General features: G+C 36.9%; 2 protein-coding genes across 6 annotated transcripts; one reads left to right on the top strand and one right to left on the bottom strand.

Annotated features, from left to right (window-relative positions):
- Positions 1–5: 5 nt before the first annotated feature.
- Pgam5 (Phosphoglycerate mutase 5) lies at positions 6–11344 on the top strand. 5 transcript variants are annotated; one of them, XM_089733715.1, is made up of 5 exons: positions 6–389; positions 998–1173; positions 1699–1916; positions 3205–3335; positions 4728–11344. In XM_089733715.1, exons 1-5 carry the CDS (start codon positions 217–219, stop codon positions 4876–4878), a joined length of 849 nt encoding a protein of 282 aa, XP_089589841.1. In that variant the 5' UTR covers positions 6–216; the 3' UTR covers positions 4879–11344. The 5 variants fall into 5 exon arrangements, with proteins under 5 accessions (XP_089589841.1, XP_028036596.1, XP_028036598.1 ...); XM_028180795.2 differs by having other exon boundaries at positions 19–389; positions 3202–3335; XM_028180797.2 differs by having other exon boundaries at positions 27–389; positions 995–1173; positions 3214–3335.
- A 392-nt stretch (positions 11345–11736) lies between these two features.
- LOC114247725 (uncharacterized) lies at positions 11737–25153 on the bottom strand. The gene is made up of 9 exons (XM_089733714.1): positions 24986–25153; positions 24403–24560; positions 22987–23107; positions 22153–22256; positions 18786–18925; positions 17211–17354; positions 16299–16508; positions 15180–15236; positions 11737–14885 (listed from the first exon to the last, which is right to left on the bottom strand). Exons 1-9 carry the CDS (start codon positions 25136–25138, stop codon positions 14776–14778), a joined length of 1197 nt encoding a protein of 398 aa, XP_089589840.1. The 5' UTR covers positions 25139–25153; the 3' UTR covers positions 11737–14775.
- Positions 25154–27749: the final 2596 nt, after the last annotated feature.

The raw sequence follows: 27749 nt of genomic DNA, 5'->3' as shown, positions 1-27749 counted from the left end.
GCCCCGATTTGTGAATTAAATTAATGTTTTCAAATGTCAATGTCAAAAATACACATTGTCAAATGTCAAAAGTTCACGACTGATTCTGACTTGAGAGATACAGTAAATAATAGGTTATTTTATTACCTACTTCGGAATTTGGCACAATAACCACTTTTAGAAATCTACTTCCACTATTCGAACGAAATCAATGATATAGAATAAAAATTTACTGCAATGGGCTCACTTTCTAGATTTCATAAAATAGCCCTCATCAGCTTAGGTGCTGTAGGTGGTGGTTTAGCGTACTATCAGATAAACAGCGGGAAAAATGAGAAGAAATACGGTGCTTATAATTCATGGACTACAAATTTTACTCCAAGCGTGAAATGGGACAAGAACTGGGACCAGTAAGTAATTAGAAACTTTTTTATTAATACTTTTAAACGAAGAGTGTCTGACACCATATCATACATACATTTACGGCGGATAGTAGCTGTAGAGTGTTATTACATAGGTAGTTAATATTCATTAGTGGCCGTAACTAGATTTTATTCGGTTAATATTCTCATGGCCTCCTAAAGAAAGGTTATTCATTATTTGAGTTATTTAAGTATACTTAATTTTCGTTAAAAAAAAATCGCAAGTCATATATGTCATTGAATAGCATTGGAAGAAACAACAACAAGAGTGTATCATTGGCAAGTAGGTACAAACATAATAATATCTAAATTCACTTTGTTCTGTATATATTTTTAATGTTTCGAGAATAAGCTAAACTATAATAGATGATTTTGAATTAATATATAAGCATAGGAATATTTTATTCTGTTCCCCCTTCCATTGTCACATGGTTGATATAATCTGACCTGTTTAAAATAACCACAATGAAGAGCTTAAAATAACTAATGATTCAGTTTTATCTTTGTAAAGATGTTATGGCATTTCAAGTAGTAGTAATAAATATAAAAAAAAAAAAAATTATATTTAAAAGAATAATTGAAATATTTTCCAGTAGAGAACCAGAGTCCATAGTTAGACCAAAAAGGTCAGATGAACCAGAAGAAGAGAACAAATACAATGAGAAATTGGAAAAAGCCAGAAGCAAAGCTGTCAGACATCTATTCCTGATCAGACATGGCCAGTACAATGTGCAGGGAGAAACAGACAAAGAAAGAACCCTCACGGACCTAGGTAACTTATTTACTTTTCAAATCATGTTGTAGTTTAAAAGAAAATAAAATTTATTCACAAACCAAATCTATATATTAATATACGTGAAGCAAAAACTTTGTACCCCTTTTTTTTACGAAGATTGTGCGGACGGAGAAGTATCAAATTTCCCACACTTATAGAGAATATAGAGAAGGAGTGCAGAATGCTAATATTAAAAAAAAATGTATTAATAATACATTAAATCAATAAAAAAAATATTACACACACTACCATGTACCTATTTGACATACACACATATATACTCTTTAATTATTAATCCTCTTTAGTTCTGTCGTGAAACTTATCTAAGTTCTGATCTGATGGAAGTTGCAAATGTATTGTATAACAGCTGACCCAAACTCTGAAGTTTCAAGATGGGCAGAGTCTCATGGCATGTTTATGGGCTCTGGTAACTGCTTAATACCAGATGGGCCATGAGCTTTTTTATGACCATGAACGAATCATAATATTTTGTGTTATGCATTTATGATACATTATTTTTAGGTAGAATCCAAGCAGACCTAACAGGTCAGAGACTAGCATCCTTAGATATAAAATGGGATCTACTTGTTAAATCTACAATGACAAGAGCACAGGAAACTGCTGCCATTATAGCAAAGCACTTAGACAAAGATATTGAAGTTAAAGATTGTCAATTATTAGAAGAAGGTGCTCCGATACCCCCCGAACCTCCCGTGGGACACTGGAGGCCTGAACCAAGAGTAAGTAATCTACTAATAATATTCATAAACAATAAAATCATTCAGTACAATTTAAAATGATAAAAATTTAAATTAAGCGAGTTCAAGGAGATTTTTTTATTGCTTTGATAATAGATGATTGCAGGTATGAATTTAAAACATGATGTTATTCATTCTTTGCGTAAGTCATTCGTGAATAACTTTTTTTTTTTTTATTGCTTTGATGTGTGGACGAGCTCTCAGCCCACCTGGTGTTAAGTGGTTACTGGAGCCCATAGACATCTACAACGTAAATGCGCCACACACCTTTAGATTGTATTTCTTTTATTTAGAATAATTAGTGTTTGCCAGCAACCACGCTTGATATCATTACACTATTTCATCTCTTAGTCTGGAATCATTTAAATTTAAACAGTGTCATTACAGGTATAATAGTTAGAACCTTATATTGCATGCGCTCACAAATAGATAATTTATTTAGAAGAAAAAATCAACACTGCATCCTGCTATTTACATAGCATGTGTTTTTGTTGTTGTAGTTAGATATTTATATTTAGTTGTTTGGATTCATTATACTGACCAAGACTGGCATTATTCCATTTAATATACTAACCGCTTGCAGAATTTATATTGAGATGTAACTTCTAATGTTTAATATTCTACAATAATATTAATGTGGGAGTAAAATTAGATTGTAATTATATTAGATAGGTAACTTTTAACGTTTAATATTCTACATATTTTAATATTAATGTGGGAGTAAAATTAGATTGTAAATATATTAGATAGGTAACTTTTAACGTTTAATATTCTACATATTTTAATATTAATGTGGGAGTAAAATTAGATTGTAAATATATTAGATAGGTACATAACTTTTAACGTTTAATATTCTACATATTTTAATATTAATGTGGGAGTAAAATTAGATTGTAAATATATTAGAATTGAATAGTTCAAAAAGAGGATGATTCTCTATTGTTCATTTTAAAATAAAGTAAAAGAAAGAATAAGCTGAAATAAAACAAAATTGTGCTTGAAGAGATCTAGAGGATTATTAGAGGTTATTTGTTATTTGCTAGAATTTTGAGTCTAACAAGTTTGAGACACTTGTTCGTCGCTTATTAAACATTTTACAAATTTTACTCTTAAAAATAAAATTGACTAAAGATTAACAATGAAATCATGATCATTGACAAAGGTTACAATGAAATCATTATCACGTCAAAATTTTTTTTTTATAATAACATGGAATAAGAGCTAATTTGAGCCAGTATAATTAAGCAGTATGGTTTCGCACGTTTAGCAGTTCTTCCAGGACAGCGCAAGAATCGAAGCGGCGTTCCGGAGGTACTTCCACAGAGCTCCCCCGGAACAGACCAAGGACACCTACACGCTGCTCGTGTGCCATGCCAACGTCATACGCTTCTTTGTGTGCAAGTATGTTTATTAATACGCTTTTATTAGCTTCAGACGTATGTATGTTAGCATATAACGGAATCTCTGAACATGATTTTGACCCTCCTTCAAAATGTCGGATTAACTCGAAATTTGGTGTACTTATTAAGGACCGAACAATTAAATATTAAAATTGAAAAATTGAAATGTAACTAAAAATTAAAAATAAATAATAGTTTAAAATAACTATAATAACATAATACGATTTTATAAAAATCCAACTAAAAAATAGAAAATAAATTTTAATAAATTTGAATTAAAAATAGTGTAAGAAAAATGATTTTATTGTAAAAAAGCATGGGGTGCATGGTATCGGTAGTTATAAATAATTTATGAACATATATGAATAGAAGGCTTATTTTTATAATATCCTATTACTTATTTTTTTACAAAATTACAGACAGACAAACTTGTAACGTGACCTCTCTTTGAATAGAAGAAATATAGCAAAGGCCAGACATACTGTTCAAAATGAATAAGACAATAAATGTATAAAAAGTAGATTCTTCAAATGTTAGATATTTTTTTAAAATTAGATGCACATCATCATCGTCATGCTTTCCTATTATCCTCTGCTGGGGTGTAGGGCTCGAATCAAATTTTTCCATTTATATCGGTCTTGGGCAGTCTGTTCTAGCTCCTCCCACGTCATGCCCAAGACCCCTAGCTCCTGCTCCACCGAGCGACGCCAAGTTGTTCTGGGGCGGCCTCTCTTCCTTTTACCAGACAATTTTAAATTAGATGTACAAGTTCAGTTAAATCAATTAAGTCTCGAATATGTTGCTGTATTAAAACAAACATTTAAGTCTAATTTTATATTAATTTACTTCACACAATTATAAATTTAATTCTCAATTTCATATTTTTTTATCTCGTTGTTATAATGACATTTCTTATTAATTCAAACAGCGTAAGCGCTACAACAAAATTGATGTGCTCTTTATCTATGCTCACCTTTACATGTACATATCGCCTTTTCGCATTAAAAGTGTACAATTTCCAAAAATATTCGAAATTGAGTTAATATGCGTAAATATTTGGTATCACCAGTATTTTTCTCATAAATATTGTCAAAAGAGCGTAGTTTAGTTTTTTTTTTTTAATTTACCGAAATTTTGACTACTATTAACAAAATTAATACATAATTTTATCTTAATTTAAAAGACAGATAATGTCACTGGTAAAAAATAAAAAATAAATGTTGCAAATATGATTAATATTAAAAATATTACATGTTAAACCTGTCAAACACTGTAACTCTCAACTGTAAAATTAATAAGTTCTGAGATTATACAGTTTTAATGCGAAAATACGAGATATATGCAGAGCTGTGAAGTCTGTTGTTTTATTAATGTGATTTTTCCGCATTTCCAGAGCCCTCCAGTTCCCGCCCGAAGGCTGGCTGAGGATCTCGTTGAACCACGCCTCGATAACGTGGATCTCGATAATGCCGAACGGGAACGTAGTGCTCCGCTCGCTCAGCGACACCGGCCACATGGAACCTAAATACATAACGAGCCGGTAAACGTTGCTCACACGTACAATGCCAACTTTGAGAAGTGACGTCATGTTAAAATTGTAATCAAACATTTCGGCCGGTTGCTCTAAGTTAAAAACCGCGCATAGGATATTAAATTCAAACTAGAATACAATTTCGAATTGTAAATTGCATTGCCAAACTCGACTTTTCTAAGTTTGATAATTTCCCTATAAATTTCGGCAGTGTTGCAAGCGCTACGATCACTGGTCGATTGAGTGCAGGCAGAATGTTTGAAGCAGGCAAATGTCTGCCCTAACTCTAGTCCGGTTTTCGTCCATGGTTCATTTCGTTAAAGGGAGCCACAGCTCTGAAGAACCGGCGATACAAACACAGCGGTCTTCTGTTTTTTTTTATAACAAACAGTAATGCATATATAATAGAAAACTCGATCTATGAAATTGAAGAAGCTAAACATTCTTTCAAATTCATTGAAATTTGTTCTTATCGCGAAATGGAATTCCCAAGAATAATTTCATTAATAATTACAATAAAATAAATGCAAAAAAATATGCAAATTACGAAAACGAATTTTCTTCATAAACTAGATTCGACTTTGTTGCATACAGCTGAAGCTTTAAAATCGCTTGTAACAGTATCGCGTGTGAGTCAGAAGCGCAAACAACACCAGTATGCTTAGTGCGAGTTTTTTAACGTTCTCTATAGCGTAAAAGTGAAGTGAAATTTCTATGCAGTTGAAACAGCGCCCCTAGCGGCAAACGTAGGCAAACGATCCATACAAATTTGACTTAACTTTTACGCTATAGAGAACGTTAAAAAACTTGCACCAAGCACACAGAACCCGACCGAAATAAACTTACATTGCTGTCTATAGTTTTAACATGACGGCCCGTCTATTAGGCAAGTAGTAGTATACATGGAGATAGGTGGGTAGTTGGTTATTATTGTACGATCTCGACCGGGATTATTGTTAATAGCTCTCGATAAACTGTATGTATGCATTGTTCACGGTTTTAATCTATGTCTACAAACGAACCGCACTGTTTTATTTCTTGTCGGATCTTCTCAGTGGGTCGCGTTTCCGATCCGGTGATAGATTCTGGGAAGCACTGCTCTTGCTAGGGCCAGTGTTGGCAACACTCCGGTTTGAGCCCCGTGAGCTCACCTACAAGTTAAGGCGAAACTGAAATAGCCTCTCAAGACTATCAGGAAAAAAAACTGTTTTATCGAGAGCTGTCTGCAGTCACCGCGGTCGACAGCGAACACATCGCCGTCAAATATATTGAACGTAAAACGGGTTGAAAAACGTACATTTTAAATGTTTATATATCTTTGTAATCGATTGTAGGAGTACTGTGAACGGATCGCACGTATCAACGGACGCATTTGTAGAATAAGTGATATTATCAAGAATAATACCGTATGCAATTGTTGGTTATTGAAAAATATATGTATCTGTATTCTGTACCGTATGTTCCATGGGGAGTGCTCTGAGGAATTGTTCGAGATGATACCGGCATCTCGTTTTGACCATCGCACCGCCCGCCACCGGAGTAGAGTTCATCCATACTACCTGGAGCCACTACGTTCATCCACAGTGCGTTTCCAGAGGCTTTTTTGCCACGTACTATCCGGCTGTGGAATGAGCTCCCCTCCACGGTGTTTCCCGAGCGCTATGACATGTCCTTCTTCCAACGAGGCTTGTGGAGAGTATTAAACGGTAGGCAGCGGCTTGGCTCTGCCCCTGGCATTGCTGACGTCCATGAGCGACGGTAACCACTCACCATCAGGTGGGCCGTATATACGGCAATAAAAAATATATATATGTGTCAATTAAATCGCTTAAAAGTACTTAATTAACTTAGATTAATGGTGACGCATAATGCGTTCGTATACAGATACCTACGACCGGACACGAACGATAATAATGTTTAAATTAGAACGATCGTTCGAACAATTTATATTTTAAAATATACTTAAAATAAATAAGGAAAATATAATAATGTTAATAATTTTTTTTTATCTTAATCTAAACAAAATTATAACGCGTGACGTTGTATGGGGCTGTTGTGTATTACTCCGTGATCGATGAGTAATTTACCCTCAAATGACGTCACACGCGACGTGACGTCAAAAGATAATTGTTAAGAAAAAAAATAGCAGCTGTTCTATTACTGCGTTTAGTTAAATCAATGTATATTGTAATAAACGTATTTAATATGTTGAATCATATATTCTATACGCGTGTGAGGGAACTGTTGCTTAAACTACGGCCGGTATATATTTATATTAGGTCTGTTGAACTTATGAAGTTGCCGTGACTTTTTGACGGGAACGCGAGGAGTGAAGTTGTGTGATTTGTTTTATTTTGTCGATTAAGTGTTTCTTTAGTTTTAAATGTGTAATAACGGTGGTTTATTAACTGTTTAGTATAACTGTGAAAGTGCACAAATGTCGGAAAAAAGACACAAAGCCGCTGAACGTAACTTCTCGGGATCCTCCAAAAAGTCCACTGAAAAAGTCTCAGTAAATGACCACCATTTTACTGAGATCGAATTTCATTTAATTTCATCTCAGTTGATCACTGTTTCAAATTAATCATCTTGAAATACACTCCATATTATATTTTTTCATAGGAATAGGAATAATATAAATTAAAATGAGACTTGACCTAAAGGTCTTAGCTACCAGGTCATAAAATCTCTTAAAATGAAAAAAATGAAGTTGCCGTTTGACAATACTGGCCATTTCAAAAGTAATCTATCTATGGCTGTTGTATGAGCCAAAACAACAAGAGCCCATTGAAAGTACAGCATCATCTGAAACGAAGCTCTCCAGGTCGTTTCAAATTGTTGACTTTGGCAGTGAACGACAAAGAGAAGATCTTCCACAGAGTAGGTTAAATATCGCGGTAAAGCGACGGACCAAATGCTGTTTCTCGGAACTGTGTAGCAGCACATTTGCAAGTTTACTGGTGGTAGGACCTCTTGTGAGTCTTTACTGTCGTGAAGCAGTAATGCGTTTCGGCTTGAAGAGTGGGGCAGCCGTTGTAACTAACTATACTGAGACTTTAGAACTTATAACCGTAAATTCTTTGTTCCTGATCGCTGCCACCAGCTTGAACCATATTTGTGAAAATGCTCTTATCTTTTGCCATACTAAATAAAACATTATGCTGTTTTAATAAGATTCATAATTTCTAAATTTTAAGAAGGAACATCAAGTGCGAACACAGGCCAGAGCATTTATAAAATAATAGTATTTTCTTATCGTCTAACGGAACGTCCTCACTTTAATAAATATATTGATTTAATATTGATAAATGTATTTATGTATTGGTGGGTACCAATTTTTCTAATGAAATACGTACTTGACTAATGTTCACGATTGACTTCCACGGTGAAGGAATAACACGGTGTAGTAAAAATCAAACCCGCAAAATTATAATTTGCGTAATCACTGGTGGTAGGATCCCTTGTGAATCCGCACGGGTAGGTACCACCACCCCGCCCATATCTGCCGTGAAGCAGTAGCGAGTTTCGGTTTGAAGGGTGGGGCAGCCGTTGTAACTATACTGAGACCTTAGAACTTATATCACAAGTTGGGTGCCGCATTTACGCTGTAGATGTCTATGGGCTCCAGTAACCACTTAACACCAGGTGGGCTGTGAGCTCATCCACTGTGGTTAGGGAGATTAAGGCGTCTGTCAAATATCTTGTGTTTTATAATGGCTGAGGCCACATTGAACTTTGCTGTTTTTGATCGTATTACATTGCGCGCAATAGAAATAAAATAATATTTCTCGAAATACATTGTTCGTTCTTCATTTATTTCTTATTGTGTCTGAGTTCAACAGCATCATCTCGCTTAGTTTCTCTAACGGTTCCCTCACGTCTTAACGTATTTAGATCACGTAAAAAAAAAAAACAATTTATTCATTCTAAGTGTATCAAATGTGCCTATTTATAGTATTAGAATGTGTCATGCTAAAGAAAATCAATGAACAGATCCGAAATTTTTGTGCCGCTTACTATTTTTGAGACAGTAATCTTAGCTTCGGAAGCTCCAAGAAGTAATGTATGAGGCCGTTAGCGCAAAAATGGCCTAAGCTTACCATAGTTAGTATGGAGATAATGAGGTTCGAATTCACCTTTACAATACTTCGTAGGCAAAAAAATACGCGCTAAAATGATGTTTATAAAGACATCTATTATCTATGGGTGAAACTAGGGATAGGCCGATTTTGACATAAGCACGAATGTGAATTGTGGGTTAGGCCACTTCTGCGCTGACGGCCTCATATATCGTTTAAAAAAATGATGTAATTAATAATTTTACTTTAACAGGAATTACGAACCTATAAGTGACTATACGATAAGAGAGTTGGCAAACGAAGACCTTAGTGAGTCAGTGTTAAGATCTTGAAAGCGGAAACAGGAAAGCTTGGATTGACTAAACAGACAATATATTATGTCACTGGTTTTTATTTGCCATAAGTCAATTTACATTTTTTTTTGAGGGATTTTATGACCTGGTGACTAAGACCTTTAAGTCATGTCTTATTTTAATTTATATTCTTATTTTAATGGAAAATGATAATATGGAGTGAAATGAAATTAAGATGATGTGGGATGAAATATAATCTCAGTAAAATGGTGGTCATTTACTGAGATTTTTTCAGTGGACTTTTTGGAGGATCCCGAGAAGTTACGTCCAGCGGCTTTGTTTCATTTTCCCACATTTGTGTATTTTAATACGTAATAATACCTTATAATACGTAATAATACTTAATACCTTTGTCCACTTAACCACTTATTACACTTTTAAACCTAAAGAAACACCAAATAGACAAAATAAAACAAATCACACAACTTCACTCCTCGCGTTCCCGCCAAAAAGTCCAATCAGTTTTCGGCTGTAAACTGATTGGACTTTTTGTGAAGTTGTGTGATTTGTTTTATTTTGTCTATTTGGTGTTTCAGTTTGTAGTCGGAATTCATGTATGGTTTACAGTGACAAAAGCTGTAATGCGGTAAAAAATTTAGAAATTCCGCCCAAAATTGTGGACATACTAGTTCGCCAAGCGATTTAATGGGAAGTGGCAGTGTAGGAGGGCTGTTGGTATAAGATAAACATTAGACCTTTGGTTCTGATTAAGGTACATATATGTACTTGTATCGATTTTTGAAACTGAAATCGTCATAGTACATATCGACGCTTGAAAGGCAAACGTGACTAAGCGACAATGCGTGAACTTTACAGTAGACTAATTTAAAGTTGAAATTGCTGAAAACAAAATTTATTTTAATGAATCTAGCTGTAGTAGAATGTAGCTAGTAGCTATAGGATTGAAATTATTTTAATAGACCTAGAAATATTTTTTTTTGCCGCTTCGAATATGGTTATTGCCTATCATTTATGTACAAAGCAGTTATTGTCGCTTAGTCACGTTTGCCTTTCAAGCGTCGATATATGTATTGTGTATTTTGTTACATTTGTGTTGCGTTTGGAGTTAAGTTCAATTTGTCTAGTTCATTTTAAAGATGTCTTATTGTATGTAATAAATCAAAATATTCTAAACCTAATGTTACTAGTAGAGAAATGTCATTTTCCCTTGACGTATCAACATATCGACAGCGATATAAGATTGCTAATTGAAAAAATTAAAAGTTATACATCCACCTCATTATGGAATCGAATAAAGTTTGAATATTTTTTTTTGTCAGAAATCTGTACATACCGTGCTTTGAATAATTAAAATAATGTAGATAATATTATATTAAATATTGAAATATAAGTGACATTAAAAATGAGCGGGTCTTGTTTAACGAATTAAGCAGACGTTACAAAATACAATTGAAGACATCAGTGGATGAAGGGCATAGGATGCAATTTGTTAATTTTGAAAAATCGGACAACATACTTTTGTTACTTGTACTTTTTCTTCGTACCTACATAACTCCTTCATCACAAGCAATTTCTAAAAATAGCCTTTAAGCTCGTAGTTTTATGGTCTAATATGGTTTATAGACACATAACAGCTTCATTTAATGTAAAAACTCCACTCCACTCATGTCTTCATCCCATAGACAAAGCCCACTGAGTTTCTCGCCGGATCTGCTCAGCAGGAGGCCTTTCCAGCTTCACCAGGACAGGTGGGCGAGCAAAGGCTCAGCCAGGAGGGGTGGGATTTGGTAACAACTGCCCGAGCGCCTCCGAAGGAGACCTAACAACTCAAGAGCAATTGCTTCGCGAATGAATCTACTACCGGATCGGAATCGCGACCCGCTGAGAAGATCCGGCGAGAAACTCAGCGGGCTGATGCATGTGTTAGCTTGCACGTCGACCTCTTTATCGAGTTCGACGAGTACGGTTACCGGAGTTAAAGTATATGTATATATTAAACATTGACGCTAACGAATATATCGTGTAGAACAAACAAAATATGTATCGACTTTATTTTGATACGTTAATAAAATTTATTAAAGTTGTATTGTTTTATTTGATTTGAATTCTCAGTTCTCGAGCAAAACGAAGCTTCGCCTTACGAGCATAAGACAAAGTAAGGTTTTATTAGTTTTAAAGTTTGTATTTTTTGGCGGGTAAAATTAAGGTAGGCTGTCTTGTGACCCTGGCCACCCTGGCTGTTTCTGCCGTGAAGCAGTAATGCGTTTCGGTTTGAAGGGTGGGGCAGTCGTTGTACTGTTAAAACTGAGAGCTTACAACTCATATCTCAAGGTAGGTGGCGGCATTTACGTTGTAGATGTCTATGGGCTCCGGTAACCACTTAACATCAGTTGGGCCGTGAGCTCGTCACGTAAGCACTAAAAAAACCTGGATTAGATCGTGTATATGGCTTATACATAACAGCAAAGAAAAACTTCATACTTTTATTCATATTTATTGAGATTCTTGTAGATACAGTGTAGATAAGTGTTGCCCTAAGAAGTTGCTAAAAGTACTTACAATTATGGGCATTACGCAATCGTTTTGAATTTAATAAATTTCAATTTTACCAAGATAAAATGTAAAAGCTGTTACACATAGAAAAATTGTAAGATATGTTTATAAATATGTTGAAGTTATATCATAACTAGTGATCGTACAAAACACAGGTACGGTTTTTAAGGTGACTTTGCGCGTTTTACGCTTCGGTCAGTCTGAAAAGTAAAATATTCCCACTTTTGTTTTCAAAATATCTAGAAAATTAATAGGTAACTTTACTATACTTACGAATAAATATTTACATTTAATTAGTAAATTGGTGTTATAGTAATTAGAAGTTATAAATATTGTAATTAATCATATTATTGAAATGAATGATTATTATTAAGTAATATTCAAAAAATCTAAATACTTGCGAAAAACTTTGAAGTCATGAAATTTCCAAACACTATCTACCTAAAAGATTCAAACTCGATTTAAGATTTTACTCGCTTTTGAAACATGAAAAAAAAGACGTAGAGAAAATAATAAATAAATAAATATTTATTAACAATCACGCCACGTTAACTGGTCCCGTGATAAGTTCGTAAAGAACTTGTGTTACAGGTACCAGATAACGGATATAAATGTAAGATTTTTATTATACACATACATATATTTAATATACATCCATAACCCTGGAAAAGACATTTATATTTATCATACAAATATCTTCCCTTGGCGGGATTCGAACCCGCGACCCCCTTGTGTAGTGACCATGTCACTTACCACTACACCAGACGACCGTTAAAAGAAAATAAACCGCATTTGAATGTTTAAAAATGTTAAATAATGAAATTTAAGTTTGTGGTGGTTATTATTACAGTACACAGGTTATTATACATATTAAATAATGAACACATCTCGTCTATTTTATATTAAGCGTACATAATATAGAATGGTAATTGATAATACAAAAGGTATAGGGTAAGTCCGGGGTAGTTGGCCATAGTTTTTTCTAAGCTCTGTCAAAAATCAAATACTTATGTTTTTTTAATTATATTTATTTTTCATTCATCTTTGAAGAATCAACTATCATATTTTAAACAAAAAAGTAACAATTTCTAAGAAGATCACCTTATTAATTCAAGTTTTTCTTAAATCACAATTGGCCATCTCTCCCAAGGTATCCAGGTGTGATGGCCATAGTATTAAAGGTAAAATGGCCATAGCTTAATTCTAGACTTATAATTACTTTTTGGTCTTATTTTCTACTTTTAAGTCTTGTTTTCTCCTCTTCGTCACAACTGGAGCACGTCGTTTTAAATTCAGTGTAGTGTTCGTGAACTCAATACTGACACACTGTACATTGAGGCCACTCTTCGATGAGAGGTGTTTCGTAGTAATTTTCACCACCACGCCCAAGACAATTATCCTTTTCGAGTCTCTTTCTTTTCTCATTCTTATCTGACAGTATTTTTAATAGAATATCGTCACTATTCTCATATACGAATGGCTTTTCTTTTTATACATTGAACAGTCCTTTTATTGTATTTTTTCCTTCTTTGTTTTGACACATATTATTACTTTCTTTTTTATACTTTTTTCTGCAGCATTTTTCTAGTTTAGATGTGTTCTTTCGAAGTCAAATGTGTTTCAATTTGCTTTGCTCATTTAAGCACTTAATCAGTTTTTCTGGACTAGGTGATATATCCTGTAGAATTCGAGATGGCAGTATAATCTGGATCCTTACTGAACGAAGCCTCTTTCGGAGTACTCGGGTGTGAAACATTAGACATCGTGGCAGTTTTAACGCGGGATTTTGTAAACACGATTATTAGGCATCTAAAACAAATAAGAAAATACATTAATACTTTGCAGAAAACATCATTTCTGTAACATGGCACCATGGCCATCATATACCGACTGTACTTGGTCATCTCTCCTTTTTTTCCGGGAGAGATGGCCACAACAAAAACTAAAACAAGCCATGACACGAAACAAACCATTTTGAGATTTTAAAGTAGCACTGTTTTTATACTTTGCATCAAATACAAATATCACCATAATTTAAAGAAACTGATACCACAATTATGTAAAACATAAAACATCAAATAAATATTTACAATAGTCGAAACAAAAAACAAAGGATTTACTTACTTTTTATGCTTTTTTCGTCAAATATTTTATCGCACTGTTGCCCTTACGCACGACGCGCAGAAAATTAAACGTTAATCAGTGGCATTTAATGAACGGTACCTTGAAATATTTCGATAGGCCATCTCTCCCATATGGCCATCTACCCCGGACTTACCCTATATGTGACGTGATAATATTATTATTAGGCCTCCGGAAGAAAATGCCACTATCGCATGACATTGGTAACCATAGATTATACACTATTAACACGTTCACTGCCTCGTAGGTCACGGGTGCCCTACGCGGCGCACTGAAGTACCTAATTATGAAGATTCTTCGCAAACAGCCCGGAACACCGAACTCACAAAAGCTCCGCCAGTCGGACTTTTAGTGTTAAAAGTTCAATTAAAAACATCGAATTGTTGATACTAATACCAAATAAAACTGACCTTTAATTACAAAAGTAAATGTCAGGGTATTAAGCGATTTGTCGCATATACCAAATAACTTTTCACCCCTCGATATCAGAAAAATGACGAGATACGAAGTTGTAGTTCACTTTGCCCTTTTAAACTTCTGTTTTCGTAATAATCCAGCGCTTTGGTGGAACAGTGACGGGGCTGTTTAGTAGGTTCAACAAAAACTACCTCATGTCACAACACGTGGAAGAGGCCCGGCCCATGTGACGTTAGTTTACATGTGACGTTAGCATGCCATTCCGGAGACGACACCGTCTTTATAAACGCATATTAAGTTAAAAATCGTAATTATCGTACAATTATTACAAAAAAAGCGGGAAAAATCGATGACAATTTGGAAGCGCGATATTGCGATGCGTTAGTAAAATTGCAGCGATTATTTTTATATAGCTGCGACGGGTCTAGGCAGCTGGATGTCGGTGCCCTCGGTAGCGTCCTCGTCATCTTCATCGTCGCATGCATCCTCAGGCTCACCTAGGGCCCTCACGAATTCTGCAATATAAATTACTTATGTTATTAAGTTGCAATCGTTGTATGATAATGGTATATTTTAATTAACATAATTATTAGAGAAAAGATAAATTTAATGTGAGGCAATTAATATTTTATCGCTTGCAAAATTTTTGAATATAATATCCAGTAGCTACTAAATACTTATATAGTTTTGTCTAAAGAATTTATTAAGTTAGGACTCTGAAGTTTCAAGTAAAATGACATCGTAGAAGTCACTACAGCTTTTAAAGCTCTATCTACGAGTACTTGTACTGTATCCTAAATACCACTCACCTAAGAAATCTATACGGCCGTCTCCATCGGAATCCACTTCTTTGATCATATCTTCGACTGAAAAAATTTAATCGTGAATTTTGTAAGATGGACTTTTTTTAATGCTTAGACGGGTGAGCGAACTCACGACCACCTGGTGTTAAGTGGTTACCGGAGCTAATATGCATCTACAACGTAAGTTCTGCCACCCACTTTGAGACATGCATACAAAGGCTGCCCCACTCTTCAAACCGAAAGGCATTACTGCTTCACGGCAGAAATAGGCAGAGTGGCGGTACCTACCCGTGCGGACTCACAAGAAAGTTTTTTTGGTTTAAAATGTTGGTTTAAATGAGATGGACAAATGATTTGTCTTAAGTAATCCGCTATTGACTTGACAGCGCCAATATTTTCACCCACCTTGACTTTTAAGTTCTATATCAGTTGTTACATCATTAAGTATATTATACTCGTAATGGGCATTAACATTTTATTTTATCTTCTCTGCTTGAAAAAACTATTTTCAACAACAAATAACCTTTGATTAGGTAATATTTTTTTAATAAGTGAACACGTGTTAACTTGCTTGAGAGATTTAAACGCCGAGATTCTCGGGGCGTCTTAATCTTTAAGTAACGAACACATCCTACACAACACTTTACTTTCAGTTTAAATGTATTCGTTCTAATAAATAAAAACATAATACATAAATTAAGAGATTGTTAATCGTATTGTTACGCCGGTAAGAGTAACGCCATCTGTCGCCGAATAGTCGAACAAATATCGAAGGATCTAGTAGCATCTAAAACGCTCGAGAAGTATAACGCCATCTATTGTCAGATAGCGGAAACACAATACTCGAAATGCGTGGAATATTCTCGATAATTCTAGGGATGTGGTATCGGCTATAAAAACGTTGCAAGGATGGCACGCAGTCAGTTATTAAGCTGAACTACTCGAAGCGAAACGGCGAACGGATCACCTGAAGCGAAGCGGAAGAATCTAATTGAAAATTTTAAAAGTGTAGTGAAGTGTTTTGTATTTTCTATGTGCTATTACAGTGTTATCAGTAGAATTTTATTCATCCCGAACCCCAGCGCGTAAGAGTATTGACAGATCTAAAACTAGATGGCCACTCACTTTCCTCTTCGGACAAGTCTTCGCCCAAGCACTGCAGCACGGCGCGCAGATCCGATGCGCAGATGTAGCCGCGGTTGTGTTTGTCGAACACGCGGAAGGCGTCACGGAGCTCTCTCTCCTCTTGTTCCGCCGAACTTGAACCTCCCCCTCCACCGGACATTGATTTGGACAGGATGCTGACGAACTCTTCGAAGCTTACGTTGCCGTCACCTTAAAAAATCCAAATGCTTAAAGGTCTGAAGTTGTGTCAAAAATTTCGACAACGTGAAAACATTTCGTACTATTACTGCAGCACTGCGGTTTGAAGGGTGGGGCAGCCGTTGTAACTATTCTTGAGACCTTAGAACTTATGTCTCAAGGTGGGTGGCGTATTTACGTCGTAGATGTCTATGAGCTCCAGTGATTACTTCACATCAGGTGGGCTGTGAGCTCGTACACCCATCTAAGCCAAAAAAAAAAAGATGTGTGGTGTCGTGGGACACCGGATAGGAACGGAGTTCCTTATTATAAAAATATTAATTTTAAGTTCTATTCGAGGTATAAAGAAAATAAAACTGGAGGTTTCGCAACAACCCACGGTCATTCGGTAACGTGCGAACTTATTGTGGTACACTTCATTCACGGTTGTTTGCGCAAACGAACGCTTTGAGATCGTGGCAATGAATGATAAAATAATAATATAAGTAATTTTTTGTACGTTATTACAAAGTTAAGTCGTACACTCTGTGCATTACTAATAAAATCTTACGTACGGACGTTTTTTCCCGGTTAGGATACCCCTCCGCATCGTCACTTAGTTCCAAAAAAAACACTTATTTTTGGTTTAAATCTTCTTTATAAACGTACTTAAGTATCTGCTTTATTATATAGCGTAGATTTGTGAAAAATATAATTGAATTTGTAGTGCCTTACCGTCGCTATCGACTTCTTGCAGCATGTCTTGCAATTCCTCGACGCGTGCGAACTGTCCGAGGCTGCGCATTACCCTCCCGAGCTCCTCCTTCGTGATGGTTCCGTCACCATCTTTGTCGAAGAGACGGAAAGCTTCACGAAACTCTACGAATAAACAGCTTTTTTAAGTACGCGGTACAAACAAATAGATACGGTGGTACGGCTCTCCCACTGGTGGTAGGACCTCTTGTGAGGCCGCACGGGTAGGTACCACCACCCTGCCTATTTCTGCCGGGAAGCAGTAATGCGTTTCGGTTTCGAAGGGCGGGACAGCCGTTGTAACTAAACTATTAGACTGGTTGTAACTAACCTTAGAACTTATATCTCAAGGTGGGTGGCGCATTTACGTTGTAGATGTCTATGGGTTCCAGTAACCACTTAACACCAGGTGGGCTGCGAGCTCGTCTACACATCTAAGCAATAAAAAATAAATAAAACAAAATACATGAAATTCGATAACCAATTGACAATCGTAATTAAAATTATTCATAATCTGATAAATCATTTGACCTGTTTCAATATCAATGTATTGTCCAAGTGATGCTTACGTAAGATGTCAAACGATGTCAACCCTTGAGTTTACACACGTAATCATGGTAAACATAAAAATATCTGTCAACAACTGAATGTGTGCATAGCTAATTAAAGGCCTAAATATATAGACCGTTGCGATTGTGGATTCGATATGCGATACCATGATTTATGGAGCGTACAAAAAATTCCGACCATTGACTGTCGTATTGGTTGCTGTAATTCATATTTTTACACTTTATGTACCTATTTAAACATATTGTACGAATGTTTGAGACATTATTTAGCTTTTAATTATATCAGGAGTTTTTTCGGAAAAAAATAATAATTCTATAAACACTATTTGTTGATATAATCATCATTTTAATTCGGTGGCTCTCGAATAATTGTGGTAGGACGTCTTGTGAGTAAGCACGGGTAGGTACCACCACACTACCTATTTCTGCCGTGAAGCAGTAATGCTTTTTGATTTGAAAGTTGGCGCAGCCGTTGTCCTGCAAAAGCTGAGACCTTAGAACTCACGTTTCAAGGTGCGCAAAATGTCAGTCCCCACGCGCCGCCCACTGTCGGATCGAGGCAGACATACTGTTACACCGGTAAGAGTAACGCCATCTATCGCCGAATAGCCGAACGAATATCGAAGGATTTAGTAGCATCTAGAACGCTCGAGAAGTACAACGCCATCTGTTGTCAGATAGCAGAAACACACAATACTCGACTTATGCGGAATATTCTCGATAATTCTAGGGGTGTGGTATCGGCTATAAAAGCGTTTCAGAGATGGCACGCAGTCAATTAGTAATTGGAAGGATTGGAATTGGAATTGGCGGGAGAAGTGAATTATGAATTTTAAAGTGTTCTGTGAGTGTTGTAATTGTTGAATACAGTTCGTAATTTGTACATCGGTAGAATTTTAATTATTCCGAACCCCAGCGCGTAACAATACAAAATACTTTATCTTGTTTATCTATCAGAATAAGCTATTAACAAATACTGCTAAATTACCTTTCATCTGAGTCCTAGTTATGCCGGTGCTCTCGTCGATAATGGAAGCCTTTCTATCGAGGTTGGTATTGGCCGCCGGCTTCAGGAATGTTACCTGGCGCTGGGACCTCGATGGAGAGATCGATGTAATCGACTGCTGACTGTAAACATTAGAAATATGAGATAGGTGAACATTGGGAACATCCATCCGTTGAAGGCAGTGTAGTTCCCCTTTTTACGGTACACAAAATCTCATTGTTTTTAGTAATCGTCAGAAATTATAAACAATGTAAATTAATAAAAAAATTTTGAATCGATTTCTACATTTCCGAACATCAAAATTGTATTTCCTTTAACGAAAATAAGACTTCGTATCTCCTACACAAAATTAAATAGGTATTTGGAATTCGATTGAATAAATTCCTGTGATTCCGCTCGAGGGTTCAATGAGAGGTAATCGATCGAATCGAAATACGTTTGACGAAATGTTTATTTTACGTTACGTAATGTCTCTTTACTGTTTTGATAGAAGTTGTATGTTTACAACTCACTAAGTTCGATAAAATTTGTTACCACCATCCCATGTACATACTTCAGACGTAAGGCAGCCATACGTTCTGATTTGTTGGAACAATCCATGAACAGGGACGTCTTAAGCTAGGATGGGGCCCTTGGGCACACAAGAATCGAGGCCTTTTGGAAAGTAAAAAAAACGAATTATAATAACAATTTACTGAGTATGACCATTTATTATAGGTAATCAAATACAGTATGATATAATATGTCATTAATGATATTAGAATGCTGCTGGTTTTTTGGTTACGATTTCGATAACGGTTTCTTTCGGGATGTCTGTTGAGCAAAATCGTCTATTAAAGGCATAGTATATGCCTTGTAAATACCTTCTGATTACTGATTTGTGAAAAAAGTGTAATGTGCCCGACAAAAATGTTTTGAGAATAAACGTGTGAGAGAAATTGTCGGTCTTTCGGGGCCCCCTGAGAATGGGGGCCCTGGGCACGGGCCCCGTGTGCCCTTATGGTAAAGACGGTATTGTCCATGAACAATATAAATACCTACTTAAATGGGGTAAAATATGGGTATACGACGTCTGCATAATAACATTAAGTCTCCTCTATCGAACCTTGGTGGTAGCGTGTCTTGTGAGCTTGCACATGTAGATACCACCACTGTTTATGCCTTTAGCAGTATTACGTTCTGTTTTGAATAGTGGAGTAGCCGTTGTACTATAAAACTGAGACTTAAAGCTGAAGTCTTAAGGTGGGTGGCGGTATTTACAATGTTGATGTCTGTGGGCTCTGGTAAAGCACGTAACACCACGTGGGCCGTGACTATAAAATTAGCAATCAAGCACCTATCTAAACAGTAAAAAAATAATTAGATTGTGAGGCTATTACTATTTTTTCTAATGGAATACGTACTCAACAAATGTTTACGATTGACTTCTACGGTGAAGGAATAACATCGTGTAATAAAAATGAAACCCGCAAAATTATAATTTGCGTAATTACTGATGGTAGGAACTCTTGTGAGACCGCGCGGATGGATACCACCGCCCTTCCTATTTCTGCCGTGAAGCAGTAATGCGTTTCGGTTTGAAGGGTGGGGCAGCCGTTGTAACTATACTTGAGACCTTAGAACTTATCTCAAGGTGGGTGGCGCATTTACGTCGTAGATGTCTATGGGCTACAGTAACCACTTAACACCAGGTGGGCTGTGAGCTCGTCTACCCATCTAAGCAATAAAAATAAAAAAATAAAAAACTATCGTCTATGCCAGTAATTGTTTCATACATTGTATTGAATTTTCACTAAGTACAAATAGTTACACTAGCATCGAGTGGTAAAAATGAACAGAACATAAAAACTAAAATGTAGCTTGATGAGAATTAAAAAAAGACAAATTGGCTTAATTATTCGTCCTTCGTAATTCGTCCGCCTTCGAAGTTAATTAGAAAAAGAAAAGACCATCGGAGACGCAACGATGAATTATTGCAGGATATTAAAAGCCTCACAGTGATGAACTGGAAGATGAAAACAACAATATCGGACGATGGAAATTCCTAAGAAGGACCTCTACAGCACATCAAGACATTACTCTTTTAAAAAGGAAACAAAAACTAGTGGGCAGACGTCTTGCGAGTCCGCACGGGTAGGTACCCACCATCCTGCCTATTTTTGCCGTGAAGCAGTAATGCGTTTCGGTTTGAAAGGTGGAGTAGCCGTTGTAGCTATACTGAGACCTTCGAATTTATATCTCAAGAAGGGTGGCGCATTTACGTTGTATATATCTATGGGCTCTAGTAACCACTTAACACCAGGTGGGCTGTGAGCTCGTCCTCCCATCTAAGCATTCAATAAAAATAAAAAATAAAACTAATAAGTATAGATGATTAAATCAAAATTTGTAAAGTAATATTTGCTTTCTAATCACAACAAAAAAAATTTATATACTAAAAGTCAATGGTTCATTAATACGCAAAAGCTTTTCTCAATAATGCTTCCACACAATAACGGTGCAAACAATAATAAAAAATATATATACATATTATAGGTACACAATATAGCGAGACTTTCTATTCAGTGTCTTTGTTGAAATAGGTTAGTACCGGCCCGCTATTATAGAAAAACCATTGACGTTTGAAGGTCTAAGTTGAATATTATCCATTAAGTCAATATTACGCGCATTAAATTTAATTGCCGTTCATTGTTCAATTTATGTAATTACTGAAGGTACCACATGTGTATCGTAAGACAACACGGATAGGTACCACAATACTGCAAAGAAGATAATCCTTGTGGCTTGAAACATTAGAGACACACAATACAATCAATATGAGTCTATTGATCGGTGCACAAGGAATGTTTTACTGGGAACTTGTATCGTCCTTGCGTCGGGGTTCGCTTGTAAACGGTAGTGGATTTAGCGAGCCAATGGAATGGGATATTTAATTTTAACAGTAGTGCTCACTAAATCTCTAATATTTGCGTTATGAGTGGCGGCTGGTAGAACTGTGGGGCTCCAAGGTTTTTTAATTATTTTTTTATTGCCTAGATGTGTGGACGAGCTCACAGCCCACCTGGTGTTAAGTGGTTACTGGAACCCATAGACATCTACAACGTAAATGCACCACACACCTTGAGATATAAGTTCTAAGGTCTCAGTATAGTTACAACGGCTGCCCCACCCTTCAAACCGAAACGCATTACTGCTTCACGGCAGAAATAGGCGGGGCGGTGGTGCCTACCCGTGCGGACTCACAAGAGGTCCTACCACCAGTAAAAAAGGAGACTGACTTCTTGTTTCAAGTCCGTGAGCCGTAACGGATGAGTTGAATCTGTGATACATATCATACCGGTGGACTTACCTGCCCGAAGGGCTGACCGCCAGGGTTGGGGGCTCTTTACTTGCCGGTCGGGAAGATTCGTCAGGAGGCCCTGGCTCTCTGCCACTATTGCTCGTTTGTCGGGTCTATAGTTAAACATATTGGTAAAACACGTCGAAAAAAGTTTTCCTTTTCACCATTCCAGACCAGATACTGGGTATTAGGCCACACGTCATACCTACAACTTAGAACCGCAATGCGTTTCAAGATTTTTTTTTTCATTTTGCACGGTAGTTTCACTCTTATTTATGTTTCTTTAAACGAAGCTTAAAACTAATCGTAAATGCTGTGAGACTATTTCTTCAGCATTTATGGTGCCAGGGGCACAACTAAGCCGCCGCCTACCTACATTTTAATTAAATAAAAAGCAAACAGTATTCATATGTAACCAATTCAAAAATAATTAGGCTAATTTATTGACATTATTACCTACTAGTTATAACAACCCTGCTTAGAAACGCAATGACTTCCATCAAAAATCAACAGGACAGCACGTGAACCAATATTACTGTCAGTTATTTAATTTTATTTGAACATTTATTGATTTAAATAATAACCACTTGCAAATGGACGATGATGACCTAAATATAAAAGGTTGGTTACAGCTTAATTTCATGTTTCTTATCAGTCGTCCGTGATCAGGACAGTTTTAAAATCATGACTACATTTCGCGAATATCCATCCCAGTATGACCCAGAAAATACTAACTAGAAGACTGTTCACAGACTGAAAAAGATGCAGGCTATGCATGTTTTAGTGTCGAAAAGTTATATTAAGAGTTAGGTGTTAGTTTGTTTACTATTTTGTCAATCTTACCATGATGCCCTTGATGTGATTCACCAGAGGCGAATCAGCGAAGAAGTTGTTCACCGCGGAGAATATTTTACTTGTTTGAGTCGTCGTGTCACAGCAGGCGTTCACACGCCCGCCGATCGTTCTGTGGGAACAAATAAACCGAAGTTTTTATATAAAACATGTTTGATAACCATCCAATTTTGCGTCTACAATGTTTATCTCAATATTTCACACTGAGTAGTCATCGCCAAATGTTAGAGATCTGCGCATCTGGCGAGTTTTTTTGTTTTGACTTCAGCTCAGAGGAAACATTAAATCAATCAATGTTGTACGTTACTGCATTGCATTTATTCTATTTAAGACAAATTTTGTGGTAAGAGTGATATACAAAAAATCGGTAATGCAAATATTATGTGCAAACAGATACTAATTCCTTCGTTTTATTTGTATAAAAAGCTACACGAATTCACACCGGTAATACGAAAACCAATAATTTATCGTTAATTTACTTTGAAATGAATTTTCCTTTCACTGTTTAAAATTTTTATTCTATTTACGTGGACTTTGAAAGTCACAGGTGCAATTTCTAATACAGATCAACGATTCAGTAATTAGCAAAAGGATTTTTTTCAAAATTACAAAACAATTGCATGTATTAAGTGAGCAATTTTCTGCATTATATGCTGACGTCTGTAAAGAAGCAGTCATGCGTTCCTATATATTTGATGGGTGGGCCAATCATTACAAGATTCTACTTTCAGACACAGCCCACTGAGTTTCTCTCCGAATCTTCTCAGTGGGTCGCGTTTCCGATCCGGTGGTAGATTCTGCGAAGCACGGCTCTTGCTAGGGTTCATGTTAGTAACGTTATCAGGTTTGAGCCCCGTGAGCTCACGTACTAGTTAAGGCGACGCTGATATAGCCTCTCAAGGCTATCAGCTTAGGGAGGAAAGAAAAAAAAAATCACGATTCGATCGACACTTCGATGTCTATGAAGTCCGATGGCCACATAAGTACTGATAAGTGTATCATAATGTTGAAAACTAAAACTCAAACATCAATAATTCGACGACAGAAAGTTGAAATGGTATTTGCTTAGTGAATTATTTAGAAACTAAAATATAACCAATATATAAAAAAAGTAGTAAGTGTGTAATAGAATTTGTATAGTATTCATGAAATATTTCATGTTTATTTTTAAGTAATGATCAAATAATGAAAGGTTTAAAAAAACACAATTTAAAAAAATTATGCTAAATTTACGTTATTCGTAAGCTCAGTCCAGTGCAAAAGTAAAATATCCTTCAAAGATTTGTATTAACCACATCCAATTTCCATGTTTATAGTAGTCTTTAACTTGGCAAACAATTGCTTGATTGGAAGTAATTAATTTAATTCCGAGTATATAGTATCTACAACAAATCTTCAAGGACTCACCCTTTCAGTTTGAAGGAAACCTGCAAGAGGCAGCTAGGTGTCAGAGATGAAGTTCGTAGGTGTGCGATCCGGTAGGAGGTCGGGAGCGGAATGAAGGATGCTGGCCTTTGCTGGGCTAGGCGGCGTGGCGCGCCTGCGTTGCACGAGACTCGCTGGAGCTAAGGACCACTTCCACTACAGCTCTGAGTAATTAAAAGAAACTCTGGTGGTAATCATCACAGAACACAAGATATTTGACAGATGCCTGAATCTCGCTTACGACATTTTCAAGATAAGCTCGCATATATACAAGTTCCGAATAACACCATTCGGACCGTCGGTCTACCGAGTAATATCATCCGCTCGGTGGAAGATCTTCAATTTGTCTTATACCTACAAAGCTATCGGCTTACCATGATTGTTGTTGTACGGTTTCTTATGCACCCAGCCGGGATCGTGACCTTTCCCGGAACTTCCCGTTGTTACGTTTGAAGTTACGTCTGGGTCCCGAAGTAGAAACGGTCAAGTTGTCGAGTTGCGTAATTATTTTCGCCATCTCCGCCAAAATAGATGTAGTAGACTCACCCTTTTCTGTGGCACCAACCTCTGAGATATGGGAAGGCTGGATGTTTTCCAGTACTTTGCCGGTGACTTTAGCGAGCTGCGCCAAGTCGCTGGTCTCAGATACGGTGAGGACTGCGCGTACCGACATCGGGAGATGCCTTTTCCACAGCAAAGACAGAGTGTTTTCGCTCATCTTCCCCCACGCCAAGTCAGTGTCATCTTCGTCAGCAGCTGGAATAGGCACTGGTCACCAAGCTCCATCTCACCAATCAGCTTGTATAGTATCCGGCTCTTCAAAAACTTGAAGTCATTTCTCCTTCAGAGCTTTATACGTATTTTTGTCCGGTGGTTTGGTAAAAAAATTTGTAACTTGGGCGATGGCATCCTTGCTTAATTTCATGATTACCAAATTGTATTTTTGCTCGTCGCCCAGCTTCTGCGGGCACAGGATGGCCTCAATCTGGATGAACCAAAGGCGTGGTTGGTTCATCCAAAACTCTAGTATGCGTGATAATACGGTGATACTTGCCAGTTGGAGAGCAGCTTCCGGAGCCATGGTTTGTTTGTCAGTAGCGTCTGCGTCGGCCTGTGCCATGGTGCAGGAAATCGCAGTAGTGGGTCGTACCGGTCCAAGTCCCAAAAACACTTGCACAACACACAAAAACGCACGGTATAAAGTTCGAGTCCTCGGGGTCACTACTGTACAGTTTCTTATGCGATGTAAAGAGCGTTAACTGCCCTTATACATAAAACAAGTTAGTTCCGGTTTTACTCCGTATATTGTCACAAGTGTCTGACATGTCGGGTGGGTTATGTACGACTGACCATATCAAGCGATGTACAAGCCGCATGCGCTACTAAACTGCATGCCTACATCGTAACAAATTGACGCTTGTCTAGTATCGAATCTCCGGTTTCTAAATTCCTTTTTTCACATCGTATGCCGAGCGCAGTCCGGTCTCTAATATATAAGGCTAAATGCTAAAATCGATAAACCATTCATCTGCTAAGAATGCATCACTGCTTCTTAGTAAATGAATACTCGTAGATAGTAGCGAAGATACCTTCGAATGAATACTCGTAGCGAAGATACCTACCTTCGCTACTATCTACGAGTATTCATTGGTATCTACATATTCGAACTCATTATATTTTCTTAGTCCTTGTCTCATTGTTGAAGAGCGTGACTCTTTTTTTTTTTATTGCTTGGATGTGTGGGCGAGCTCACAGCCCACCTGGTCTTAAGTGGTTACTGGAGCCCATAGACATCTACAACGTAAATGCGCCACCCACCTTGAGATATAAGTTCTAATGTCTCAGTATGGTGACAACGGCTGCCCTACCCTTCAAACCGAAACGCATTACTGCTTCACGGCAGAAATAGGCAGGGTGCTGGTACCTACCCGTGCGGACTCACAAGAGGTCCTACTACCAGTAATAGGTATTTATTCTATAATATATTTCTCTCGTGGAAAGCTTCGATGACTGATATTTCTAGTTGCTGAGTAAATTGATGAGACTACCAATTTCGGCTTCAGCTTCTAGAACTTTATGCCTTATATTTTACTAGTAGCCATAAGTATTTTACTGAAACGCGTCGCAACAGTAGAACAGCGTTTTAACCGAATTAAATACAGTGTGTTCTATCTGAATCTACGGACTATCTAAACAATATATAGGTATACATATATGCAGGTCAGCCAGCCGGGGCGAGTGCTACATACCTGAATGACATTGAATTTTCGCGATTCGCGCACCCCTCCGATTTTCAATATGGAAAATTCGGAACTATTCTCTCTTTATATGAATGCTAAAGAAATTTCTTTGAATACTATATCGAACAAAGGATACGGCGCCGCTTTGTACAGGCCGTGAGAAAAGGTTCTTTGAGCGGATAATAGAAGAACATACTCTATTAAGAGGAACCGCATTTCCTTTTATCCATATTAACGTATTCTCCGGTTATTACCTGGATGAAGCGTATTATAGAAACAAACGCTCTTTTTTTACCCATGGTCCGGATAAACGACTAAAGTACAAATAGAAAAAATATATGATTTAATCATTATTTAAATTAATAGATCATGAATCGAACAATATAGAGGAGAGGCAACGACAGTGCCACCGTTGTCTCATCATCACCGCGATCTCACCGAAAACTACGTACAACACAACCCACTGAGTTTCTCGTCGGATCTTCTTGATGAGTCGCGAATCCGATCCGGTGATCGATACAGCGAAGCGCTGCTCTCGCTAGGATAGCGTTAGCAAATTCTCTCAAGTTGAGCCCGTGAGCTCACTTACCCGTCTGGGCGTAGTTGGAATAGTCCCGTAGGCTACCAACGATTAGCTAGGGAAAAAAGAAATGACACCGTTATAAATGTTACATTTTTGTATATATGTAGTTATCATTGTCGTAGCGTAAAGGATAAGACGTCCGGTGTATTCGTATTTAGCGATGCACCGGTGTTAGAATTCTGCTGGCATGTACCAACTTTTCTAATGACATACGTACTTAACAAATAACATCATGTAGGTAGTAAAAATCAAACCCGCTTAAGTGTAATTTGTGTAATTACTGTTGGTAGGACCTCTTGTGAGACCGCACGAGTAGGTACCACCACCCTGCCTATTTCTGCCGTGAAGTAGTAATGCGTTTCAGCTTGAAGGGTGGGGCAGCTGTTGTAACTATACTAAGACCTTAGAACTTATATCTCAAGGTGGGTGGCGGCATTTACGTTGTAGATGGTGGTACGGGTGGTGGTACCTATCCGTTCGAATAAACCTGTAACGACGGTCTTTTA

Source organism: Bombyx mandarina, chromosome 16, assembly GCF_030267445.1.
Source record: "Bombyx mandarina strain Sakado chromosome 16, ASM3026744v2".
Classification (NCBI taxonomy): domain Eukaryota; kingdom Metazoa; phylum Arthropoda; class Insecta; order Lepidoptera; family Bombycidae; genus Bombyx; species Bombyx mandarina.
The sequence above is the reverse complement of the archived record's forward strand: the minus strand, read 5'-3'. Positions and strand labels throughout refer to the sequence as shown.

Excerpts from the sequence above, each read along its gene's own strand:
- Pgam5 (XM_028180793.2), top strand. The coding sequence starts at position 217 with ATGGGCTCACTTTCTAGATTTCATAAAATAGCCCTCATCAGCTTAGGT. Across the intron at positions 390-994 it reads TGGGACAAGAACTGGGACCA|TAGAGAACCAGAGTCCATAG; the intron begins GTAAGTAATTAG and ends AATATTTTCCAG. Across the intron at positions 1,174-1,698 it reads AAGAACCCTCACGGACCTAG|GTAGAATCCAAGCAGACCTA; the intron begins GTAACTTATTTA and ends CATTATTTTTAG.
- LOC114247725 (XM_089733714.1), bottom strand. The coding sequence starts at position 25,138 with ATGAGCGAAAACACTCTGTCTTTGCTGTGGAAAAGGCATCTCCCGATG. Across the intron at positions 23,108-24,402 it reads GTTTCCTTCAAACTGAAAGG|AACGATCGGCGGGCGTGTGA; the intron begins GTGAGTCCTTGA and ends TTGTTCCCACAG. Across the intron at positions 17,355-18,785 it reads AACTAGGACTCAGATGAAAG|AGTTTCGTGAAGCTTTCCGT; the intron begins GTAATTTAGCAG and ends GTTTATTCGTAG.